Raw genomic sequence first — 27,414 nt, forward strand, 5'->3', positions numbered from 1 at the left:
CACTAATCAGACTGACAAATCAGTTGACAGTTTTAACCTCAGTTACTGTTTCTCTGAAGGAGGTTGGAGTCTAATTTGTGTTCTTGTTGACAGCGACTTGGAGAAGTCAGTGGAAGATTTACAGCGAGACTCAGCTCTGAATCAGAGGTTGATTACTGTGCAGGAACTAGAGGAGAAGGCACTGGTCTTGCGTCAGTTGGGAGAGACTCTCACTGAACTGAAGGGTAAGGGGCCTCGAAAACTGGCCAACAGAGATGGGAGGGTTCTCCACTACCGGTTGATCTGAAAGGGAGGAATAATGGAACATGAAGGCAGGAATTTTCGGTCCTTGTGTCCAGAAGATACTCACACCCTCCATGGGATATCACTTAAAGGACCCCGGGGTGCCTTTACGCCTACATTGTAACCATAGTCATGAGAGTCCAGGGGAGACCGCGACAAAGTTTCCCCCTGATTTCCGAAAGAAAACACTTTTTTCGGAAGGAGTCCTGGGCAGATGGCGCCCTGGTTCATTAAACCCCACCCCCCCCCCCCCCCCCCAACTTTTACCCTCCCAGCTCATACAGACTCTGTTGACCCCCGAGGCATGATTTTGTGCGGGAAGGGGTGACAGTGTGAAATGGATCCAAGGCAAATGGTGAAGTACAAAACAAGATACGACTCTTTTTCCTTAATAGTAGGTTTATTCACAGGACGCAGCCTTGCAGATCTCTGCCTCCTATCTACTACCCCAGTGTTCCTGTTAACTCTCTTTATAGATGCCTTTAAAAAACAAAATCAATAAATTAAACTAAAAATCAAAGGCGGGGGTGGTGACAGCCCTTGGTGGGGCACTGTAACTAAAACAAAAATGTGAAAGGAAACTTACAAAATCAAATCAAAATGTCATTTCTGGGGTTGACTCTCTTTATATGTGATCCTAGTCTGTAATCAAACAATTCCCATCACCTGTGTATCTTTAACAACATAATGGTTTGCTGATTAACAGATTCACCTTTCTTTAAACAAAAAAGCTTTAACATAGCAATCAAAGAAACAAAATGATTTTCCATAATTCTGATAATTCATTTCAATAGACGTCCATATTCTAGGACATTCATTCATTTCTTAGAGCAAACATCTCTCTTTGCAAAACAGTCTGATAATTGGTGAATTGTGTCGACCCATTTTATTTTAGAAATCCCTTTTCTTTCCAAAATTTTTCATTTTTTAGCAAGGTCAATCCTCAACCTTTTCTCAGTAACACTCCTTCATCAAACGAATATTATCCCAGGGAATGAACAGTTATCCACATGGCATTCTATGGACAAACTTTTCTCAGATTATCCCTTATGTAGGATTTTATTCAGAATGTTAAATGAATACAATCCCATAACTATCCCTTCTTCTAGTACCGGTGTTTCTGCAGCTAGGGTACTTTAAACCACACTTTTTATTTTCTTGGCTTCCAGGCCAAGAACAGCACTTCCGATTTCTACCCACCAAGAATATGATAAACCCAGCCGTACTCAAATATCCATCTGGAAGTTTGACATGGGAAGCATTACTAAAAAGGATGAGTTTCATTTCTTCAGGTCACCCCAGGCTGGAAACTTGAGTGTGCATTTCTCTGAATTTAATTTTAAGGTTTTATTTGCACTCAACCTCCTCACCTGTAGCGTGTTTCATCATAGTACTCAGTTCTAATACATCATGGCCAGGATTTTCTGGCCCCGCCCACCTTCGGGATCGTTCGGTGCTGCTGAAAGTCATTGGACTTTTGACTGGCCTGCTACATACCCCCCATGATGGGTCCTGCTACTGTGGAGCTGGAAAACCCTGGCCCATAACTGGCATCAGGTATTATCTGACAGCACAGTCAATTTAACTGTCCAAACAAACTTCTTAACTTGCCTGTTTCTTCCCTGGATGCAAGATCATCTTTCTGTGAGGAACTTGCCCCATTTATCTGGGTACCATTAACACTTCCTAGATATGATTGTTGATTCAAAGTTACACCCGACCTAATCTGGTTAATGCTTAACCCTATATATTTAAGGCCCCGAGGCCTAACTTCCAATCTTAAATTTCCCTTTAATCTTATCTATGACATACTGCTCAAATTGCACAGAACCTCCCCATTAAATTCTCGATGTGCATCATAAAGATGCCTGTGAATTTCTTTGTGATACCAGTATAACAATGCTGGGTCTGCATTCAGCTGAATACAACTTAATTCCAGCAAGACAGACCTAACAGAGAAATATGTCCCTGACACATCATTTAATCCACAAACACATTTGTTTAATTTCCACAGCTTCGCTTCTATATCACTCACTTCATCAGGTTTCAAAAACATTTCTGTTTGAAATTTTTCACCTGTCAAAATGCGGCTTTTATGTCCATTGACTTAACATTCCCACGAATATATAGTTAGGAGAGCTAATACAATCTTCAAGATCACTTTTCCTGCCTTGTGGGAGTCCACTCTGACAACTTGATCACTAAGTCTCTCTTTGAAACCCTGAGCCACGAGTCTGGCTTTAGCCTTATGTCCCATCAGGAAGTACTTTTTTCCCTTCATATCCACCTGTGAGATAAGGCTGGCTGTCCCCTATCTGTCACTTCTGAATAGACATCAAATTCTTTCCAACTATCCAATTCCTTTGTTTCACACCTTGTATCGATATATTTTCTAATTTGTTTGTAGCCAATAAAACTTCCCAATCATAAGGGCTTCTATTTCCACATAGGTGTTCCTATGGTGGTGCTTTATAGTCCTTGCTCCAGTCAAACTATGCCCTCTACTTGCCCTCCTATCTTGTTCTGGAGTACTGCTATGTGACCTCACCCTCTCATGATCAGAAGTTCTGTTGCCAGTACATGATCTTTTCCCAGGACCAGAGTTACATCCAGATCCATTAGGGAAACTCACATTGCACCTTCTAAACCCATGACCTGGTTGGAGTCATACCTAGCACAAAGGAAGATAATGGTGATTGTTGGAGGTCAATCACCTTAGCTCCAGGACATAACTGCAGGAATTCCTCAGGGTAGTGTTCTAGGCCTAACCATCTTCAGCTGCTCCATCAATGACCTTCCTTCCATCATAAGGTCAGAACTGGGGATGTTCGCTGATGATTGCACAATGTTCAGCAGCATTCGTGGCTCTTCAGATACTGAAGCAGTCCATGTCCAAATGCAGTAAGACCTGGACAATATCCAGGCTTGGGCTGACAAGTGGCAAGTAACATTTGTGCCATGCAAGTGCCAGACAATGACCATCTCCAACAAGAGAGAATCTAACCATCGCCCCTTGACATTCAATGGCATTACCATCGCTCAATCCCCCAGTATCAACATCCTGGGGGTTACCTTTGACCAGAAACTGAACTGGACTAACCGTATAAATACTGTGGCTACAAGAACATGTCCGAGGCTAGGAATCCTGCAACGAGTAACTCACCTCCTGATTCCCCAAAGCCTGTCCACCATCTACAAGGCACAAGTCAGGAATGTGATGAAATATTCCCCACTTGCCTGGATGAATGCAACTCCAACAACACTTAAGAAACAACCAAGACAAAGCAGCCTGTTTGATTGGCAACACATTCACAAACATTCACTCCCTCCACCACCAACTCACAATGGCAGCAGTGTGTACCATATACAAGATGCACTGCAAGAACTCACCAAGACTCCTTAGACAGCACCTTCCAAACCCACGACCACTACCACCTAGAAGGACAAGGACAGCAGACACATGGGAATATCACCACCTGGAAGTTCCCCTCCAAGCCACTCACCATCCTGACTTGGAAATATATCACTGTTCCATCAGTGTCGCTGGGTCAAAATCCTGGAACTTCCTCCTGAACAGCACTGTGGGTGTACCTACACCACATGGACTGCAGCGGTTCAAGTAAGCAGCTCACCGTCACCTTCTCAAGAGCAATAAGGAATGGGCAACAAATGCTGGCCTAGCCATTGACACCCATGTCTTGTGAAAGAATAAAAAAAAATGGTATTTTCTAGCTTTCCATAGTTCTACCTAATTTTCCTCATCACCAGATCTTACCTTTTGTCCATTATCTTGAACATCTAGCCAATGTTTGAATTTGCCAGTGCCTTTCCCTTCTCCCCCTACATTGGTTACATTCCTATATTCACTGGACTCTTCTGGTATGTATGTTACTCTAGTGCCAACATTTGGTAGTTGTCCTTTGGGATAAATAGCTCTATCCTATGCATCGGTATCACTCTGTCTATCGTCACCCAGCCCCTTATCTACTGTATTCTGCTCTTCAGAACGGTCAAACATATGAGTATGTGGGGTGCAGGGTGCCTCATCACCTTCTACTATTTGCTCAGGTTCTGCAAGTCTATAATCAATGGACTCTAATATTCTAACTACCCTTTTGGAGAATAACTGTCTTCCCATCACATCCTATCATTTTACCCAGACCTTTCTACTCTTTATGACTCTTTCTTTTATAGTATACGAAATCCTCAGGATTAAAGTTTATCTTTGACGGTCTTATGTGATGCCGTAAGGCTTGCTGAATTTTCTGAAACTTCTGGCTTGATGAACGCTCTTCTCCCTATATGTAGGGCATTCAAGTGCCCAGAAAAGGTGGAACTAATTGTAGATTCCCTTCCATGGCCAGGGTGATGATCACGCACCACAGAAGGTATTTTTGGATTTCTCCCACAGACCAACTGACACGGACTATAGTCCCCAACCATTTGAAGTGAATTCTTTGCATGGACTGCCCATTTGATTGGTCAGCTAAGATATTGTGAAACATTTCATCAACCATTGCGTGATTTCTTTCACAAATCCCAGCTGCAGTGTTCATTACTTCAATGTTCATATTTTCACAAGTCTCTAAATTTGTCATTGACAAATTCCCCTCTGCCTCCATTGTCAGGAATTTAACTGGTTCTCCCAGTCTGGTCCCTATCCATTTCTCCATGATTTTATCCACAGTCACTCTTTTGTCTTTTTACCATGTATTACTGTAGACAGATAATCTTGTCATGTTTATGAAGTAGAAACATTGTCATTTTACATTCTTGTCCCACACCTTTAAATCCATAGCTACTACTTCATTAAAGTCTCACGTTAATAGGAAGCTTACAAAGCAGTAGTCAGTGATGGTGACTTTTTGCATATGTCACATTTTTCACTAATCTCTTCAAAAAGATTGGTGTACTTATCATCAACTACCCCTGCATCCTTTAGTAAGATTTTTAACCTGCGACAAAAGAGGGATGAGTAAGTTGTCGATGTAACTTTAAGACAATATGCTTTTTTTCCTCTCAAATTCCTGTCACCTGATGGCCATTAACACTTCAACATTCTGATTAGAGATGCTAGGTTTTGTTAAAGGTGCAATTATGTCCTGATTGAGTAAAATGCAAATCTACAGACTTTCCAAAGACAATTGCTTTATCATGATCCATGTCCAATTCCATTTGTGCCTTTATCATGGATGGATTGTGCGGCAGCAAAAGTATCAGTAGATGCCACATCTGTACTAAAAATGGCTTACCCCTGCTAATTTACCATGAATCACCACTTTTTTCAGTGACTTTAATGTGTTGTCATCCCCAAATCTGAAGCAAGTAAAACTTCCATATTCCTTTACCTTACCTCGATCCTTACAACTTTGTGCATCCAAATAACTTTTCAACCAATACTGTGGGTATGCAACCACTGTCCAAAATGGCACAATTAAATCAATCCGCGAAGAGTACACATTTCACCGAGTGAAACTTCTTGTGACTAGTACAATTCCTTCAGACTGATCAATATCGTTATCTTCCCCTTCCGTGTTGTGCACCACATCAAAAACCCTGCTGTTACATTTTGGTCAATTTACTGCATGATATTTCGAATTGCATCTGAAACAGCTGTTAATAATTCCCCAGGCATTCCTGGGGTCCTTTCCTCTTATTATTGCTCCATGCCTATTGTCTGCCAGATCTGCCAAAGAAGTTTCCATCCATCTGAAATTCCCTTGTTGTATTGACGCCTGTACCCCATATCTGAACGGTCTCAAACTTCCGTGAACATTGAATCCTCCATAATTTGTTATGATATATTCTTCCATGGAGTAACCATTTGTCTTTCTAAGTTCATCAAAGTCTGACCATGCCGCATATACATTTTAACAGATCATCTTATGAATTTTGTCCATAAATTTTAATAGAATATCCAAACCTTCCTGAGTGGCTAACTGACAAGCTTCTAGCTCTGAAAATACTTTGTATCTGATCCTGCTCTTGGTGGGAAGCAACAGTGCCAGGGCCACACCTTGTTTTTCCTTTACTAAGGATGGTAACCCATGTCATATATCTACTTTATTCTTCCATTGATCATGAGGTTCAGATTCAGAGCACATCAGTGAGAAATCATACTGTGACACTTCATACTTGTTCTCAGCCATTCTTCTTGAAAGTAACTCCAATCTAATCTTAATTTCCAATCTTCACCTTTAGGCAACCATTCTCTACCACTGTGTCAAATGGATTCAATCCAGACGGTGAAGTACGAAATAAGATACTGATCTTTTCCTTGATAGTAGGTTTAGTCACAGGATGCAGCCTTAGAGATCTCTGCCTTCAAACTATTACCCCAGTGTCTCAGCTGCCTCTCTTTATATGTGATCCAGCCCTTAATCAAACAATGTTGATCACATGTGCATCTTTTAACAACAAAATCAACAAACCATTAACAGGGAATAGGGGGGGGTGGTGTTCGGGGGGGTGGGGGGTTGATGTACAAATGAAAGCGCTAATGTGAGGTCATCTTAACTCCAAGGCCTGATTCAAATTACGAAAAGCTGACTTAAACCAGGCAGGAATTAAAAGAATTAGAGGGGAGTTGAGAATTTTTTTCACCCAGAGGGTGGTGGGATCTCGAACTCACTCCTTGAAAGGGTGGTAGAGGCAGAGGCACTCATCTCATTTTTAAAAATACTTGGATATGCACTTAAAGTGCTGTAACCCACAAGGCTATTGACCAAGAGCTAGAAAGCGGGATTAGGCTAGGTCACTCTTTTTCAGCTGGAATGGACATGATGGGCTCCTTCTCTGCCTCAAATGTTCTGTGATTCTATAAGAATGACAAGGGGGCTAGGGGTGGAGGAGAGACGAAGACAGGATCTTCAGTGCCACAACACCATCACCAAGGACCCAGGGGAAGGGACGCCCAGATTATCCTTTTGAAGCTGGGAGGCATCTAGGTGTTGCCAACCCTCCAGGATTGCCCTGGAGTTTACAAGAATCGGAGGTTAATCTCTTGGACACTACTTAACCCAGGAAATAAAATCATAGAGCATAAAAAACAATTGTGCTTTATTTTAATTTTCTTTGTAATGCTTTCATGTATTAGTTGTAGCTAGGATGTTTGACCAGGTTGGGTGTTTGGAGGAGAGAGGCCAGGTGATGAAACCTCCAGGGATACATCCAATCAGAGTTGGCAACACTAGAGAAGCCGTAGACCTCTTCAGGCCATGATCCCCCCAGTGTCATAGCTGCAGTCCAAAGTACAAATCACCCCGGGGTCTAAATTATGTCATGGAACTCTTAAAACTAAAATACTGGTGAGATCTCGCCTGTGAGACTGGGATTTGCAGGACCACAATGGCAACCAGCACTTACCTTTCCAGAACATCTAACACTCGAAGCTCATTTTAACCTCTGGGACATGCAACATTAAAATCAGAACAATCAAATGTAGCCTCATTAAATTAAATATGATCTACCTGACCAAGCTTCAGAGAACCTTGTTTAGTCACACAGCAACCTCCATAGTACGCACTCTCTCTGTTTCTCTTTCTCTGTCTCTTTATTTCTCTCTCTCTCCATCCCTCTCTATGTTCCTGTCTGTCTCTTTATCTTTCTCTCTTTATGCCTTTCTGTGTCTCTGTCCCTCTCTCTGTCTGTGTCTATCTCTGTCTCTCTCTCTTTATCCCTCTGTCGGCCTCTGCTTCTTTATTTATGACCCTGTCTGTCTGTCTCTCTCTCTCTCCCTACCCCTTTCTATCTTTCTCACTCTCTCTCACTCTGTCATTCCCTATCACCTCTCTGTCTCTGTCTCTCCTTCCATCCTACTCCAGGAAGCTTACAAACAGATCTAAATTGAGTCTTGGGTTTGGGTCTCTTTGATGAGAGTCCAGATTCTAGGAAGTAGGAGAGAATCCACACTGGAAAAATGCTGTTCATGCGTCTGTGATACTGATTTGGTTTGTCTGTGTCTCTCTAGCTCAGTTCCCCAATCTGCAGAGTAAAATGCGGGTGATCCTACGTGTGGAGGTGGAGGCAGTGAAGTTCCTGAAAGAGGAGCCTCACAGATTAGACATCCTGCTGAAACGATGCAAAACTGTCACGGACACCTTAGCCACATTGAGAAGGTAATGTGATGGACCCTTGGCTTCCTGCTACATTGGATACTAACTGCAGAAGTACCGAAATAGAAATGACAGAAAGCATGACCTCTTTAACAATTCAGAAGCCTATTTTAAGAGCCATGATCCTTTGATGACCCTGTTGCTGGGGCCCACACGTGAATTGATTGAAGTCTAGAATTTGTTGGAGATTGCTGATTGGGTCAACAGTGGCCATTCAGTCACTACTCATAGATTGGACCAGGGGGCAGAATAACAGAAGGAAATAGGGTTGCCAACCCTCTAAGGTTTCTCTGGAGCATCCCTCAGGAATTAAAGATTGATTAAAGATTAATCTCCTAGGAGAAACGTTTCATGAGCATTGAAATGTAATTGTATTTTGTTTTAGTTTCTTTGAATACTTTTGTTTATTACTTATTGGGGATTGGGAGGACTTGAGAGTCAAAAATCATCCAATCAGGTAAGAGAGTCTGTTCACTTTTCAATGATGTGGGAAGGCAGGGCAAATGGATTTGCTGAGCAACCAATTGACCAATGACAGGAGAGTGGAGACAAGGTGGTTAAAGGAGGGGCATCATTGATGAAACCAACCTGGTTTTCCACTTATAGTCGGCAACCCCTAGGTAGGAAATATTGGGGGAATTGCTCAATTCCGGGTCTTTTCAGGTAAAGATACACTGAGGATGTGACAAAGTCAACGGGCAGCTTTTTTGGGCCCTGCCAATGGCAGGAACGGAGGTGGACGGGGCCTAAAAATACCGGTCATGACTGGTATGTTGGTTTTCTGATGTTGGTTCTTGATGATGGTCATTTTTACCAAGGTGGTTTCGGAGCTCAGCAGGACTTCCCCCCCCACTCCCACCCCACAAGGTAGGAGGCCGATTAGGCTCATTATGAATTTTGTTGAGCACAATTAAAGGAGGCTGCCTGGGATTTACCTGTCAGCCCCCAGTTTCCCAATATGATGGGAAGGGGTAAGTCCCAAAGAGTGACTGCTTCTCTCAGGGGGTAACTGTCCTTTCTTCCTTTCCTCACTAAATGTTCCCTTTTTAAAATTTTATATTTAAAATTTAAAACTGTAATGATTGAAAACATATGTTCAGGATTTTTCAGTTAAGGGCTGGTTTGCTTTCTGCCTAAAGAAAGTAAGATTCACATTTATATATCGCCTTTCATGATCTGAGGCCGTCCTAAAGAGCAATTACAACCAATTAATTACTTCAGGGTTCAGGACCCGGAAACAGTCCCAGCTCCTGTTTCCTACTCACAGAGGGGATATCCAGCCCAACATGTCTGCCTTTAGTCCTTAGAGCCAGGAACGATCGAGGCTTCATCAACTGGATGTTTAGTCACCACTTTGTGAGCTAAAGGCAGCTAGGTCACCTTTTCACTCCCAGTTGATTATTCGGTCTCCACCTCCTTTAATACTGCTACTTTCCAGGTAAGTTTGTAACCACTTACCTTTTGAAGCAACGCATTTCATTCTCTCCATCCTTTCTGCGAAGAAATTATTCCTTGGTGAGCATTTCACTGAGTTTGTACTGCTGTCTCTGCTTATCTCAGATCATTAATGATGGCAACACTTGACTCTCCAATAGTGACCCACTTGGCAATGTGCAAGTGACCAGAATTGGAGGAACACAGAGGTCTCGAAGAGTTGTGGGGCTGGAGAAGATGGCAGAGACAGGGAAGGGTGAGGCCATAGCAGGATTTGAAATCAAGGTTGAGAATTTCAAAATCGAGGCATTGCCGGACCAGGAGCCAACGTAGGTCAGTGGGCACAGGGGTGATGGGTGAACAGGGCTTGCCGTAAGTTAGAAGGAGGGTATCAGAGCTCTGGTCCAAACAGTGTTGCATGGAAAGTACATTTAAAACCATCCTGTTACAGACTATTCTGACTGATTTCAGAAACCCTGGCTGAGTAGCTCTGGAATAAGTTACAGAGTACCACTGAGACTGAGTCAGAAAGTAGTGCTTAGCTCTGGTCACTATACTCAGAGCTCTGTTTGGGGAACTCACTGCAGTGACTCATTTTCGATCTTCTTGTTTTTCTTACACAGCTGCTCGCCCTCCAACTCGGCCTATCCTGTGGAGGCCTGCCCAAGGCGGTTCAGGTAAATACACCTGTTTTCTACCCTTTTACCCTGGGGAGTCCTGCCCCCCCAACTCCTACCCTGAGCTGTCTGTCCTGTGAGTCTCTGGCAATTTTACCTTCTGACTTTCCATCCCCCCTTTTACCGCTTGACAATCCCTTTCTCCATTCTTCCTTCCCTCACCGCCTCTAAATGTTCCTTTTTAAAATTTTTAAAACCGTAATGATTGAAAACACGTGTGCTCCTTTGAGCATCAGTCCGGAGTGTAAACCTGTGTGTTTATCAGGCCTATTTGCTCTAGTCTGTGTTCAGTATTTTTCATTTAAGGTCTGGTTTGCCCTCTGTCTACAGAAAGTAAGATTTGCATTTATATATCACCTTTTACGACCTGAGGACGTCCCAAAGAGCAATTACAACCACTGAATTACTTTTCAAGTGTAATCACTGCAGTAATGTAAGAAGCACAGTGGCCAATTTCAGCACAGCAAAATCCCACAAGCAGCGATGTGCTAATGATCGGCTAATCTGTTATTAGGTGTTGGTTGAGGGATAAATATTGACCAGGACTCCGGATAAAGCTCCCCTGCTTCTCTTGAAATAGTTACACAACATTTATTACATCCACCTTAGAGGGAAGACGGAGGCCTCGGATTTAGCATTACACCCGAGAGATAGTTGCGGCACTCCCTCAGTACTGACCCTCCGACAGTGCGGCACTCCCTCAGTACTGACCCTCCGACAGTGCGGCACTCCCTCAGTACTGACCCTCCGACAGTGTGGCACTCGCTCAGTACTGACCTTCCGTCAGTGTAGCTGTCAGAGTTTTTGGGGGATTGGGGAAGCACGTTTAAACTCTAATCTGATGAGTCCCCCCTCACTTAATTTTTTTTGTCCTTTTGAGGTTTTAATCATTCAGGCAATAAGAGATAGTCTGGTGCCGTAATATCAGGAAAAATTACTTAAGTAACAAAAGATAATACTTAACAAAGTTAGGTTTACTGGCTTCACGTGGTTCTTGCCTCTCAGTTCAGCCTTGGAAGCAGTCAACACTTGGGTTCGTTCCTCTCTTTTTGTCTTTGTTCTTCTGCTTCCAGCAGACATGCTGCTTCTCTTCTCTGCAATTTCTTCAATTCTTCATCTTTTCCCTCTGCGTGCATTGCTACTGGGAGTTGGTGCTTATTAACACTTTGTGAGGCATAGCCCTTTCTCATGATCAGTACTGTTCCTGGACTCAGGTTTGGGCAGTGCATAATCAGCCTCTGGTTGGTTTAGGTGGTGCACGATCAGTCTCTGATTGGTTTAGGTGGTGTGTGATCAATCTCTGATTGGTTTAGGTGGTGCATGATCAGTTTCTGATTGGTTTAGGTGGTGCGTGATCAGTCTCTGATTGGTTTAGGTAGTGTGTGATCAGTCTCTGATTGATTTAAGTGGCACGTGATCAGACTCTGATTGGTTTGGGTGGTGTGTGATCAGTCTTTGATTGGTATAGGGGGTGCATGATCAGTGCCTGGTTACTTAAGAGATGTCACTTCCTATTATCTCCTGATTGGTTCCCTAAGGTGTCAGCACATGTGGATCACTCCCTTTCATTAAACCATGTTTCTGTAATTTTGTTTAATTGTATAGTTTTCTGCCAAGATAACGGGGTGCCTAATAATAGTTTCTTTATCTGCTTATTTGAGATAAGAGAGCATATGGTATCAGGTAGTGGTGATTAACTTTTGGCCTCATCGTCCCATATGTCTAATTGATGCATGTCCTGTGGGATTCTCATTAAGACAGGTGCTTATCAGTATTTTGGGCTGAAGGAACTACTTCGCTGGTGTGGATTTCAATCGTGGCTGTTGATGCTTGGCACAAGTTAATTAAAAATAGCAAAAGAATACAAAGTGGCACATAGCCATAAAACCAATACAGAAATTACCAAGTTACTTCATACATAAAATCTACACAGAACATGTATGAAATCAGTGCATAAATTCAGTGTATTAAAGCTGGTGCAAGATATACTTGCAAAATACATTCAATTGATACATATGAGTAACAAGAGTAAAAGAATGACATAGATACAAACTAATTGTGGAACTTAATTGTTAAGCTTACAGAACCAAAGCAATTCATAGGCTTGTTATATAATAGAAAAGAAAGTGACTGCTTCTTTTTAAGGCATTACAAGTTAAAAGACTAAACTAATTTAGGAGATAGAGCTGAAGGCTTGGAACCTCACAGCTGTTCTCCTCATACAATAGGACTTTTTAACTCCCTACTGAGCCTTGCGTCAAGAGTACACGCTGATAAGTGTTAATTGCTAGGGAGTGCAATGGTTCCAGACTCTGGTCCCTTCAACCTTGATGGGATTCACAGCAATAGCCTGCAATTAAACTATACAAGCATAGCTTTGCCCAGGCTTAGAGCCATATAGCATATTTCACTTATTAAGTAAGGATGCAACTACAGACAAAGGGACAGTCACATGGTAACAGTGTCCTACATTAATTACAATTAAGCAGAATATAATATTAGGTTAACTTATTAATATAATTTGATCATTACACATAACTAAACTACAAACTAATTGTGAATCACAACTTTGCTGGCACTGGGAGGGTGATTTTAGATTGGTACCTTCAGGGGAAAGTGGGGCCAAATTGGATTTTAAAAAAAGGGTGTGTGTAATTAGGAGGAAAAAATTAATCACCTAGTGGGAATTCACATTTATGTTGAATTTGGATTTATTCCACAGACAAGCAAATGAGACCCTGCTGAAAGGAACTGAGGAAGTTGCTGCCCAATCACCAAAGCACATGAGCACAGAGTTGTACTCCCGGAATTCCGAATTTGAAATTCCTACCAGCCCTCCCTCGAATTTCCAGGAAATGCACATGACCTCAGTGAAAAACTGGCAAAGCCACAATTCCGTCCTGGCTCAGCTTACCCAGAATTCCCCAGTTCATGCTGCTTCTTCCCAGAATTCTCCAGGGATGGGCCAGGGGATCACAACCCACAGCAACTCAGTGGAGGAGGCTCCAGGAGCGTCAGGCAAGAGGAACGTGGACCAAACCATCTCTGTTGAAGTAAGATATTAACATTTAAGAACTTAAAAGTTGCAGAAGCTTTGAAGGTGGCATAGTATGCTGGACTCACACCCTGTCATCTCTTGCAGTCATTGGTCATGTCTTCACAATGGCCTTTAATTCAAGGATCTGTGTTCAGTTGCAGGTCAGGCTAATGAAATAAAAGAAATAATATTTTGGATACAGTTTACAAGTAATTTGAGACATGCCGTGAGGTAAGTGTAGCTTTGGAGGAACAGGTGATTTTGGTTTCCAATTCTCTTCACGATTGAGGGGGTTGGTTTTGCTCACCTCATGCCTGGGTCTGTTGTAAACTCATTGACAGAAATTGATCACCGTGATTAATCAACAACTCCATTATCACTGGACCGTGGATGCCAGAAGGTGAACTAAATGTTCCTTTCTAGTTTAGCAGTTCGTGTAAAAGCCTCTGTGTGACGGCTGGAAGGAGACTTTGAAATATGAGTGAGGGTAAACCACAACCCCCTATCCCCTTAATCCACATGTTAAACCACATGTAACTCAGCACAAACAACCATCTCATTCAAAGGGTGGATGATGGAGAAATTGCAAATTGTTGCAGTAAAGGCTGTTCTGTTGTCAAAGACAAAGTTTAGGGCCTTGGAGTGGGAATTATAGTTAGAGCAAAGCTCTATGGTTTATCTGTCAGATAGTGGGCATGGGTTTGCACCAGCCTTGTGTCCACAGCCTGAGGTAAAGAGCTTCCAACCAGTCATAGTCTTCCCAAGCCCTCTCTTCATTGTCCCATTCCCTCCTCCTCCGCTTTCTCTCCCTCCTCCTCCCCATACCTTCAGATTCCCCTTCCCTCTCTTCCCGACCTCTCCCCATTCCATCTCGTCCACATTCCGTACTCCCCATCCCCTTGCCTCCCCCATCCTTCAGATCTCCAGTCCTTCTCCTTCCTGTTTTCCCCCCTCCTTGTCCCAACAAAGCCACTTTCACATTCCCTCCCCATCCCCTTCCCACTGATCTCCATCCCCTCTTCTCCCCCTCCCCTCTCTTTCCCTCCCTTTTACTCCCTGCTCCCTCCCTCTCCTCCACCTTCTGTCCTCTCCCCCTCTTCTCCCCTCCCCTTTTCTCACCATTCTCTCCTCTCCCTTCCCATCCCATCCCTTCCCCATTCTCACCCTTTCCCTACCCCGCCTCTCGTTGTCCCCTCTCCCCAACTCCTCTGCCAAGGGAGAATGAACATTGAAGGACAGTTCATTGTTTTCCAATGCCTGTTATCAATGGAGAAGGTGATTTCCTGTTTACTCCAGGGTAGGTGAAATGAAGAGAGGAAGGCACAAAAATACTTTAAAAAGAAAAGTAGAGATCTCCTTGGAATGGAATTGGGATAAGGAGATTTTTCCTCTTGGCTGTTTTTCATTGACCTTGGAAACGGTAAACTGAGCTCTATAGTCTCTTCATTTCTAGCTGGTTAAAATTAAGTTCTTCCTCTTTCTCCCCCATGTATAACGGCTGCAGGGAATCCTATTTCTTTCTCTGCTTTTACATCCTGTACTCTGGGGAATTTCTGTAACTAAAACCTATCTTTATGTGGACAGGATATTTGCTTGGTCCAGGGGAGAGCAGCAAGATATGATGGCAGGTCAGAGGGGAGGGGGGGAGCCATCACTCCTCTGGAAGATTGGCTGGAAGCATATAATCAATTGGGAAGGCATGGAGTGGAGATCTCATTGCCTCCCTAGACCCACCCCCCCGATTAAGTCTGGTGCGGGAAATGTCAAGGTCAGTCTTCCCATTCCTTGACCAGTTAAGGGCCATATTTTGCTGCTGCTGGTATTCTACCAGGGGAGCTAGGGGCAGTCCACCAACTACACCCTGGCAACCTGCCTTCGTGGGGTGGGGTGGGGGGGGGTGGGGGGGGGGGGGGGGGGGAGGCTAGTGCCCCATGGAGGCTCCTGCTGGTGGCAAATACCACCCCACTAGAAATCCACGCACCCCCAAGCCCACCCCACCTCATCAGGGCCTGCCTGATTGACTGCGGCAAGCCTCCCCCATTCACCTCTTCCTCAGACCTCCAGCAATGTTCCTGGCCCTGGGCTTCCTGCAGTCCCACTTGATGGCACTGTTGGGACTGAACACTCCCAGCTCTCTGAATGGCTAGCAGCTCTTGGAGGTGGGATCTTTATCTCCAAGGCACGGAAATCCTTATGACAGGCAGTTAATTGCCTGATTGCCATTTTGTTTTGTTAGGCCTGGCAGCAATGGCTGTGGTGGCTACTGCTGCTGGCTTTCTGGTCAATGGCTGGGCCACCGCCATGGCCAATCAGCTCAGCCCACAACTCAGATCTTTGTTTACCAGACCCCTCTGGAGTGGGGCTTGAACCCATAACCCTGTGGCCCAGAGGCAGGAATCCTACTACTGAGCCAAAGCTCACCAAGTCATCATTTTATACAGTTCCATTTTCATTTTGCTAAAGAAACTAATATTAATCCCTCAGATTGCAAAATCTGTGTGTCTGAGCAATGGGACGAATGTATAACTCCCAGGCTGTGTATTTACTCTTCCTATTTAAAGGCAGCAGAGAGAGACTGGGAGGAGAAGCGAGCCAGCTTGACTCAGTTCAGTAACAAGGACATTAACCGTCTACTGGAAGACACACAAGCTGAGTTGATGAAAGCAATCCCTGATCTAGGATTTACCAACAAACCAAAATTAGCCACCATGCCAACAGCGGAGTCGAAACAGACAAAACCCCAGCACGCACAGAAAACAGTCACCAAGACAGATGCCAACGGACGGAGACACTCAGGTGAGGAGATCTCGTTCCAGTCACTTTAAACCTTCACTGCAGCACATTCAAACCACTAGAACTTTCTGTATCACTGGTTAGGCCTCAGCTGGAGTATTGTGAATAATTCCAGTACCAAACTTCAGGAAATGCATAAAGGGCTGAGAATGGATAAGAGGAGGTTTACTCGAATGTTCCCAGGGATGAGGAGGTGAGGGGCTCCAGTTTTGAGGAGAGACTGGAAAAGATCAGATTGTTCTCCTTGGAACAGCAAAAAATAACTGGTGATTGAGCTTTTCACAATGGTGAGGGATTTTGATAGGGTAGATAGAGAAAAACTATCCGCAGGTCAATAAGCAGAGGTCAGAGATTTAAAATCAGTGGAAAAAAATTGAGGGAGGAGGTCAGAATTTTTTTCACTCAGAGAATTGTTGGGACCTGGAACTCTGAACCTGAAAAGGCAATGGAAGCAGATTCCGTAAATAATTTTAAAAGGGAATTAATTGGACAGGTTCTTGAGGGTGAGGGATTTGCAGGATTACAGACGAAAGGCAAGGGGCATGGAATTAGGCACAACTGCTCTATCAAAGAGCCAGAACAGCCTCAATGGGCAGAATAGCCTTCTTCTGTGTGGTAAGTTTCTCAGATTCTATTATTTTGCTCTCACAGTCTTATTTCTTTATTTCAACTTCTTATCAAAGAGTCAAAAATATCAAGAAAACTAGGAATTAGCCAGTTGGTAGTACAGAACTTGAATATTGCTGAAAAAAGAGACATCCCGAAGCTTTTCGTCTTTTGCTTATCAGGACAATTCACAAGAATACCAAATGTAAAGGGAACAGCAGTTTATACTGTATGAGAAGAGAGTGCTGATTGGTTGGCAAGTGGACTCTGACTGGTAGAGATGTTGCCATGGAGAATGCACCAGTTGATGGTGACTGACCGTTAACTGCAAAGCTTTCGGCAGTCTTTGGGACGTAAAGCCTACATACCTAGCATCATACTGGTATTGAAAATCATATACCACATTACTCATTTGTGTGATAGGCGGAACGTCCTTTTGGCTTGATGCAGCATCTTGTTAGTGGCGAATACCACACATGTTGCTACTGTATAGTAGCAGTGTGAAACAGCTAGCAGTCCCAAAGACTGGCAGATCATATCAAACAGCATGTCCCAGCTGCTGTTCACAATGGGCAAGGTACAGACCGTACCCAACCAGCCCATGCTTGCAAAGCTCAAAACAGTGTCCAACATTAGATGTGATTCCACGATTGAGCAGCCTTTGCTAAATAATCCTCAGTGTGCTAAAAATTACTCTGACAATGAATTTAAGATTGTCAGTTGGGTTCGCAGTGTGCATGGGGTCGCAGTGTGCATGGGGTCCTGTTCTTTGCAGACAGAAAGAACATGTACACACAGTGCGCCTGTTTCAGCTAAACAAAATGAGTGACAACCTTTCGCTGACTCATTCCTCAGGGCAATGGCTTGACTAATCAGAGTCACATTGCCTGGTTTAAATTTCAAATAACGCCTGGCAGTTAACTGACAGTCACCATCAACTGGTGCATTCTCCATGGCAACGCCTCTGCCAATCAGAGTCCACTTGCCAACTCTCGTCTCATACTGTATAAGTTGTTGTTCCATTTATATTTGGTGTTCTTGCGAATTGTCCTGATGAGTGCAAAATGAAAAGCTTTGACAAAAATGTCTTTTTTTCCCAGTAATACTCAAAATTAGGAATTGTTTGAAGTTCGGTTGGAGGATGATCTAGAATTACTCTAAAGAGGAATAAGAGGAAATTGAGTAAACACCAAAAGAAAACCATCTTCAAGGTGTACGCAAAGCAGGATAGATGTTAATAATCATATTTGTTCTTTAAGAAATGTGGTAATGACCAGATAATCTGTTTATTTATGATGTTTGTTGAGGGGCAAACATTGATCAGCCCTACTCTTCTTCAGAATATTGCCCAGGGAGCTTTTACATCCACCTGGCATTGTTTTAATGATTCAGCTGAAAGACAGTCCCTCTGACAGTGCAGCACTTTCTCAGTACTGCCCCTCTGACAGTGCAGCGCTCCCTCAGTACTGCCCCTTTGACAGTGCAGCACTCCCTCAGTATCATACTGGATTGGTGTTTCTCCTCACTCTTGTCAATCGGGAGGAGGGTTGGAGGATGAAATGGTAGCCAATATTAACCAGTTAACAGGTTAGTTAACCAATGTTAATCAGTTAACGGGTCAGTTTGTTTTGCAGAGGAGCTGACAGTCCACAGATACCGAACAGAGAAACCCTCCAAATCACCCCCTCCACCTCCTCCACGACGGAGTTTCCCATCATCCCACGGGTTGACCACAGGCAGGACTGGGGAAGTCATAATTACAAATAAAAAAGAAGCAGCTCTCAAGGTAAGTGTCATTGCAATACCCATCCACCCAGCTTAAAGGGGCAAAATCCTCAAAAAAAGTGTGATAGAAACAGTTCTCAATGTGGCAATGTCCCTTTAACAAACAAGGAGCTATAGATAAAGAGTTAGTAATAAATTCAATCAGGAAATAAGGAGAAATTCCTTTGCAAATAGTTTAGAGGCTTTCAAAAGGAAACTAGTCAAGTAGATGAGGAAAAAGGGAATAGGAAAGGCTTAGATGAGGCAGATGGAATGTGAGGAGATTTGTGTGGAGTATGAACATCAGCACAGACTAGTTGGGTCGAATAGCCTGTTTCTGTTTCTATATAAACTGTGGATAGTTGCTGTGATCTGAGTGGACATTGTGGTTGTTTGGAGATGAACGGATTCTGTATCATTGCTAATGCCTCCCCTAGTGAATGAGTATTGCAGTGAAATATGCTTAGACAGAACACGTCCTTTCTTCAGTGTTGTCTTGCTGAGTCCATCATTGAGTCTGATCTTCATCAGTGTAAAGTATCCGATTCGCGTCGTTAAACTCTTGTTGAGGCTTTTAAACCCAATAAGTGTCTTTCTTTCTGAGCTGGATCATAGAGTGTTGGAATCCTCTTGACACTGAGACTCCTCTCTTCCCTCCTGTCACTGTGGCCAGCTGGCAGTGAAGGCCATTCCTTTGGCAATAGGATGAAAAAGGAAAAACTACAGGTTTGTGTTGGGTCTGTGAAGCAGAACTCCTTTGACTTGGTGTATGGGAGCTGGAAAATTACCGCTTCCTAGAAACATCACCAGAAGAGCAGGAATTCTAGGAGCCTAGTTTGTTTTACTGGCAAGAAAAGGTGTAATAAACTTGGAGCACCGGGCAGGTTTCTTGTAAGAAACAGTAAACTTTATTTACAGTGCTCCTGATGAAGCTACATGCTTGTACCGAGAACAAAGCTAGAAAGCTCCGCCCCTAAGATTACCCGCGCTTAGGGCTGATTTGCCTATAGTCACATGATCCCCATAACAGTATGAGAGGTTTTACCTACAATTACTACATTCCTTCCCCTTTAATTTTGTTTTACCTCTTATTTACAAAGTATCTAACCCATATCAAATACAATTCATGCAATAATAGATTTAGTCTTTGAGGTGGCTTTCTGATTCTGGTAGAGCGACGTAACTCTACGACTTGAGATCCTTCCATTGGATCGACTTGACCAGGAACTGCAGCATCAGGTACATCCTTAGACAATGGCAGTTCAGAATTATTTACTTCAACAGAGACATCAGGTATGTCTATTCTTTGTCGGTTTGGCACCTCAGGGATTAAAGGTTCACCTTCGATTTTAGGTGGAGTAACTGGTTGTTGGAGTGTTCCTCTATTTCTGAGATGATCCATGTGTTTCCTAACAATCCTGTTTTCCGCTTCCAGTTGGTATGACAAAGGTCCTGTTGCAGAGTTGAATGTACCAGGAACCCATCTCGGTCCAGTTGCAAAATTTCACACAAAATCTCTCTCTCCCACAGTAACTGAACATCATGATTCACTTTCTGACTACTCTGGTTCTTCTTCACCTTCCCTTCTAAATTAGGGAATACTAGACTCAATCTTGTATGAAGTCGGCGCTTCATTGGAAATTCAGAAGCTGTTGAACCTGTGGTTGCATGAGGAGTCGTGCGATAGTTGAAAAGAAATCTTGAAATTTGTGTTTCTAACGTTCCTTTGGATAGTTTCTTCATGCCTGTTTTAAAAATTTGTACTGCTCTTTCTGCTAATCCATTGGATGAGGGATGAATCGTTGCTGTTCTGACGTATTTAATCCCATTTAAGTTCATGAATCTCTGGAATTCTGTACTAGTGAAAGCAGTACCATTAGTTGAAACAATGATTTCTGATAGGGCATGTACACTAAAACATTGGTGCAGCTTTTTAATAGATCTCACTTCATATCCACCTATCCACTCAGAATGCACATTGATGATCACTAAAAACATGGTATCTAAAAATGGACCTACATAGTCGATATGTAGTCTAACCCAGGGTTGACCAGGCCACTCCCACAGATGCAGTGGAGCTGAAATGGGCAACTCCTGCTGTTGCTGACACTGGAGACAATGTTTAACCATTTTTTCTATATCTGGCCACCAGACATAACTTTGTGAGAGCATCTTCATTTTCAAAATACCAGGATATGCACTATGAAGCTCTGTCAATAGTGGTTCTCTCCCTTGCAAAGGGATGATGACTCTTGCTCCCCACAACAAGATACCATCTTGACAACTCAGTTCAGATTTATGGGCATAGAATGGTTTTAATTCTTTAGAGTCTTGCGCATTTGATCATCCTTGCAATACCTGTTCTCGGACTCTTGATAAAATTGGATCCCAGTTTGTCCAATTCTTTCTCTGTCTCGCGCAGACTGGTGAGGAGTCCAGGAAATTCAACACAAGTACAACTGTTTGAGGTATTGGAGCATGTGCAATGCTATCTGGCAAAAGAAGACGACTAAGGGCATCTGTATTTGTTATCTGCACACCTGGATGGTGTACTCACATGCCGACAAAATCAAAGCCCACCTTTGAATTCTAGCAGAGGCTATCGGTGGGATTGCTTTATCTTCACTAAACAAACACAACAGTGGCTTGTGATCTGACACTATGGTGAAGTGTCGACCATGCAAACATTGATGGAACTTCTTCGCTCCAAATGCGATAGATAAGCCTTCTTTTTCAATTTGTGAGTAACCTTTCTCAGCTGCAGACGCATATCCTATTGGTCTTCCAAATCCATCCTCCATCTTGTGTGACAATACTGCTCCCACTCCGTAGGGAGATGCATCACAAGTGAGTATCAGTTCCTTAGATGGGTCACAGTGCACTAGCAGACATGACGAGTGTAAAAACTTCTTGACTCTTATGAAGACTTTCTTTTGCTGTGCCATCCAGGACCATCTGTGGTTCTTCTTCAATAATAAGTGTAAAGGGGCTAACACCGTAGATAGGTTAGGCAAGAAGCGACTATAATAATTTACTATGGCCAAAAAGGACTTCAGCTCTGTGACATTGGTAGGAAAAGACGCTTCCTTGATTGCCCTGACTTTCTCCTCTAATGGATGCAACCCTTGGGCATCCACTCAATGACCCAAGTACATAACTTCCTTTGCTTGGAAGGTGCACTTCTCTTTTTTCAAACATACGCCAGCCTCAAAATCTCTTCAGAACCTCTTCTAGGCTGGCCAGTTGCTCTGCTTCCGTTGATCATGTGATCAGGACATCATCCAGGTACACAGTAACTCAGAAGTCCTTGTAGTAGGCTTTCCATGGTTCTTCGGAAAATTGCACAGGCAGATGACACACCAAAGGGTAGGTGTGTATATTGGTACAGGCCCTTGTGCGTGTTTATGGTAACCTCTTGATGTGTTGTCCAGCTCTGGCTGTTGGTATGCATGGCTCATGTCCAGTTTAGGATCTCGCCCCTGTGAGTTTAGCATATGGATCCTCAATCCTTGGGATTGGATATTTGTCTAATTTCGCAGCCTTGTTCAAAGCTAATTTGTAATCTCCACAGATGCGAATCTGGTTTCATCACAGGGACTATGGGTGCTGCCCATTTTAAAAATTGGATTGGTTGGATTATTCCTAACTTCTCCAAACGGCACAATTCCGCATCCACCTTCTCCTTTAGGGCGTAAGGCACAGGCCTTGCCTTAAAAAACCGGGGTGTTGCTTTAGAATCCACGTATTTTTTTAGCTTGTAAACCTTTTATTTTTCCTAACTCATCTCGGCATACTCTGTCATACTTTTTTAACAACTCGAGAATTCCTCCTGTTCTGGCTTGAAAAATTTCTGACCAGTTGAGTTTAGTTTCTTCTAACCAATCACAGCCCAGAAGGATAGGTCCTTCATCTGTTACAACAATTACTGGCAGCTGGGCTGTCAGTTGCCTGTAGGATACAGGTACAGAGGTGATGCCTTTCACCTGTATTGCCTCTCCAGTATACGTTTTCAGCTGAGCCGTGGTTTGCTCCAAATTCAATGGTTGGGTTCCTTCACTGAGGTATTTAAAGATGTGTTCTCCCACCACTGTGGTCGATGCTCCTGTGTCAACCTCCATGAGCAGAGGCTTTCAATTACTTGAAGGGCAACAGTGATTGGTTCAGTTTTCCTGACCTTCAGATTGTGTAGGGAATGGATATCAGTATCAGCTGCTCCTGGTTCATTTATATTGTGCACTTCATTCAACTTGGCCTGCTATCTGAATGGCTGTCTTGATTTCACGCTGCATCACTTGCCCTATAACATGTTTACAACATGCCCTTTTTTGTGACAGTGGTGGCATTCTGTCTCTTTAAATCTGCAGGTACATGATTACCCCCAAATTGGTAACATTTTAATTTCTGAATTACTGGTGAGTTGCTTCCAGTATTTCTTCTTGTTTTTCGAGCAGTAGGGACCATGCCCCACTTCGCGGTTGGCTCCCTGGTCTTCACGCCACGTCTGGTGGCAGGTTCCTGCCCCTAAGTGCAGAACGATGCCATGTTACACACTCTGCAAAGCCTGCGAGTCCTTCTCAGCATTCTCCATTGCTAGTGCTATCTCCATGGTGTGTTTTAGATCTAGATTAACTTCTGCAAGTAAACGGTGCTGAATGGCGTCGCCGTGTACGCCGCAAACCAAATGATCTTGCAACATGTCATTTAGAGTATCTCTGAAGTCACAGTGCTCCATTAACTGTTTTAACTTCTTGGTGTACATTGCAATCGACTCACCTGGGGCTGTTACTCTAGAGTTGAACTTGAATCTTTGCATGATCACCGATAGTTTAGGCTGAAAAGGTGCCTTCACGAGGTCTACTAGCTCGGTGAAGGATCTGGAATTTGGCACGTTCGGAGCTGCCAGACTACAGATTAGGTTATACATTTTGCTCCTGCAGACACTTCGAAGAATTGCTTTCTGTTTCTCCTCTGCCTTATTTCGTTCACCACAAAGTAGATGCTCTGTGTACCGACTCCAGTCCTTGATAGATGAGTCGTATGGGTCAATTCTGCTGAAGAGAGGCATTACTGGTGAGTATACTTTTCTTTCTTCCCTTAAAAATCAAAATACTCACATTCAAGATGCAAGGTGCAGTGTTGGAGCTATTTATCCTCATTGCAAATTCTAATAAACTTGGAGCACTGGGCAGGTTTCTTGTAAGAAACAGTAAATTTTATTTACAGAGCTCCTGATGAAGCTACATTCTTGTACCGAGGGCAAGGCTAAAATGCACCGCCCCTAAGATCACCTGCACTTAGGGCTGATTTGTCTGTACAGTCACATGATCCCCAAAACAGTATGAAAGGTTTTACTTACAATTACTACACAAGGACAATATTTATTTCCCATCTCTATATGAATGGTTTGTTAAGCCATTTCAGAGAGTCATTCAGAGTCAACTACATTGTTTTGGGTTTGGAGTCAGATACAGGTCAGACTGGGTACAGTAAGGGCATTAGTGAGTACAGTTGGGCACAGCTAAACGAGAGGCAGAGTGCAAATGGTGCTGAACTGTTTCCTGCATCACTGAGCTGCAAACGACAGTGATTCATCTTGAGTATGAGCAAACTCGGGTCTGTCATCATCATTCTGAGATCTCATGGTCACCCGACTATAAAAAGGAAAGAGGTGAACCTTCCGAGGAGTGGCAATCACCGTCGGATTGCCACTCCACTCCCATTTCTTTACACAGCGCCAGAACACCACATTTGTGAACTTCTACACTGGCCCTCTTCAAAAATGTGGAACGTACCTCTTCGTAGGGCAGGGTCATTAGGGGAAGCCAAGCCCCTTTTTATGGCACTAGCTGCTGTGTTTTAGTAAGTCTTCATTCACCAACACAGTGAAAAACTTTGGGACATTTAAATAGCTTTTCAGTGCGTTAGCGAATGAGTATGAGTGAGGTAAGTGCGTTAATGAGTAGGGTGGCAGGGAGGATGGGGTGGCAGAATGGTAGGTTGTGAGGTCAGGTTGGGTTGGGGAGGAGTCGGATGATCTGGGGAGAGTAGGGGGATCAGGGGAAATCAGAGGGTTGGGGATGGGAGTCAGGGATTGGAGGGTTGGGGGAGGGGGTCGGGATGGGGGTGGGTGGTCAGTTACCCAAGAGTTCAACATGGCTCTTTTCAGTCAAGCATTTCCTGGGTAACTATCCAGGTAAGTAAGTTGGAACCATCCAGAGTCTCTGACTTTAACTCAGAGTTAGAGATTTTTTCAGAGAGTCCTGGAGAGCATGGGAATTGCCCATTGGAAGTTCAAACTTCCTGGGCAATTCCCACAGAGTCCTTGCATTGGGACTTCTAAGGGGTCCCGTAGCGCATCTTCTGGGGTATGTGACGTGTCCGACCAGCCAGAGACTGGAAGAACAAACTTGCATTTCTATGGCACTTTTCATAACCTCAGGATCCCTCAAAGTGCTTTGCTGTCAGCACAGTGCTTTTCAAATACAGTCACTGTTGTAACTTTTGTTTGGTTACAGTACCATGAAGCACTTTGGAATGTTTTATTGAATTAAAAGTGCTATATAAATGCAAGTTCCTAAGAACAAAAATGTAATAACCAAGATCAAAGCTCAACTTAGCAGGAATACTGTTTGTGGAGCTAAAGGTGAAAGGAAATTCTGTTGTTAAAGACTCTCTTCCTTCTGTCATTATCAGAAGGCTGACTCTGATGAGACTGATGGGCCGAGACCACATGTCAAGCTGAGAAGGACCATGTCAGAGGCAAAACCTCCATCAACGCCACCACCGATTGTGGCATCAGCTGTTCGAGACGATGACGATGAAGAAGATAGAATCATGGCTGAATTGGAGGTTTGTGTTTTTGGACTAACACTGATATTGCTCTGGGGCAGAGTGAGTACAAAAGCCACTGCATTGTACTGGACCAATTTCCTTCCTCAGCTGGTACTAAGAGGTTCACTGTATGACACTGTCAAGTCCATTTTATACTCAACACTGGTCTGTCTTTTTGCTAAAGGAGAATTTTTACTACAAGTTAACATTCAGGCTGGTGAAGGAGTGTCAAATGATATCAGTGTTTTATCACTAACTGGCTTCAAAAGCAATGTTCCCCACTGAAGGCATCAACGTGGTATTTGTCAGTCAGCTATGGTGAGAGTGTTTCTAGCCATACTGTGCTGAGCTGGACTGGAATCGCTCTGCCCAATGTGTATGTCCCAACTTAGGCTAATGGGTAGCTGATGGAATTCCCAGCCCAAGGCTTCTCAGCTTGTTGCTCCGGAAAAGACCACAACAGGACAGAACAGGTGAAATCCCATTCAAAACAGCGCTAATAAATCCGAGGCCGGGGTGACATTCCATTATAGTCACATGTTTTACTTTAACTTGTACTTATAGCTGCCAACTTGGAAATGTCCCAGTTGATGCAAAAGAATTTGCCCATTTACACGTTCACCGGGCTCTGATTCCACACAGAGAGGAATGTGCACTCGCTCTGTTTAAAATCATCCCATTTTTCAATTTGCAGATTGTCCTTATTTTGATGCTAAGCGATTTTTAGTGAAGGGCATTGGTAGTCTTTCAGAAGAAAGGTTGTACTTTACACAATGTTTTTCATGTCTTTCTCCCCAATTTCTGGTCCTCCCAGGTTTTTCAAAGAAGCCCTGTAACTTTCACAGGCTCAAAGACAATAAGTGACCAGGGGATGGCTGCTTTCCCCACTCCAGATCCCAGGTCTTGCAGGGTTTCCCTACCCACCAGAGGACTGAAGGTAAAGCCTTGTGGCTTCAAAATTCTTCTGAGCACTTCTCTAACTAGCCTGCTTCCACCTCCCTGACTAACCACTGCTGCTAGCATCTCCCGCTCACTTATTTTACTCTTTTGCCTCTTCACTGTGAATCTTCACCAAAGCCTCAGGACCAACTGCACGCTCAGATTGTAAAGTTGGCACCGGTACAATAGCCAGTAAATGTCACCAGCGTGCTGCACTGTTCAATTTTTACCAATTTCCTATTTACTAATTCCTGGAGCATGTCACAAGGCCAACAATTGAAGTAGCTGAGAGATGGCTATGTGTGTTTCTGAAGATTAGCACTGCAGCATTGAAGCACCAATGTGAGGTGAGATATACCTACAATCTTCCCCGCTCTCCCCAAACAGTCGGCTGGAGTCCTGAGGAAGAGGAACAGTCAGAGATAGTGAGCTGCTTCCTCACAGGGCTGCTCAATAACATCCCTCCCACTGGTTGGACTCCAAATGGCGCATCAGATAAATAATGGAATCCCAAGTTGAACCTGCAACTCTGGTCTGTGGAGACAATTCCAGAGGGATAGACCATTCAGCCCCTCAAACCGGGTGCAATGTCTGCATTTCCCAGACTGTCTGTCATAATCTCCAATTAGTGTCCAATCCACTGTGTGGATGAGCCCTCGATAGGAACTGAGTTGATGTTGGACTCAATGGATCCTTAACCTGAATATAATAACCCCCCACCTTTTGACTGGCTAGATTCTCAATCATCAGTTCTGCTGTTTAGGAAGGAATTGTGTGTCTAGTTTCGCCATGGTGGATCAACTTTGGTATCAAATTATCTTGTATTGAAAGAGATTAACAAGCAACAGTTCTGTGACAAAACATTCTAGTTCAGAACTTTATAAAAAACAACTCTTTGGCCAACAGATCCCAGGAATACTTTGTTGTTCATTTATTT

General features: G+C 43.5%; 1 protein-coding gene across 10 annotated transcripts in view; it reads left to right on the forward strand.

The window, feature by feature from the left end:
* srcin1a (SRC kinase signaling inhibitor 1a) overlaps positions 1-27,414 on the forward strand; it is a 382,976-nt gene that overhangs the window by 333,427 nt on the left and 22,135 nt on the right. For 8 of the 10 annotated variants that reach the window (XM_078529401.1, XM_078529403.1, XM_078529405.1 and 5 more), the window contains 8 exons: positions 94-224; positions 8,252-8,399; positions 10,454-10,507; positions 13,227-13,560; positions 16,106-16,340; positions 18,578-18,729; positions 25,401-25,556; positions 26,353-26,475. In XM_078529401.1, coding sequence (XP_078385527.1) covers positions 94-224; positions 8,252-8,399; positions 10,454-10,507; positions 13,227-13,560; positions 16,106-16,340; positions 18,578-18,729; positions 25,401-25,556; positions 26,353-26,475 — 1,333 coding nt within the window. The remainder of the gene's footprint in view (positions 1-93; positions 225-8,251; positions 8,400-10,453; positions 10,508-13,226; positions 13,561-16,105; positions 16,341-18,577; positions 18,730-25,400; positions 25,557-26,352; positions 26,476-27,414) is intronic. The other 2 variants (XM_078529402.1, XM_078529410.1) reach the window with 1 other exon arrangement.

The sequence above is a fragment of the Cetorhinus maximus genome, chromosome 25 (assembly GCF_964194155.1).
Source record: "Cetorhinus maximus chromosome 25, sCetMax3.hap1.1, whole genome shotgun sequence".
Classification (NCBI taxonomy): Eukaryota; Metazoa; Chordata; class Chondrichthyes; order Lamniformes; family Cetorhinidae; genus Cetorhinus; species Cetorhinus maximus.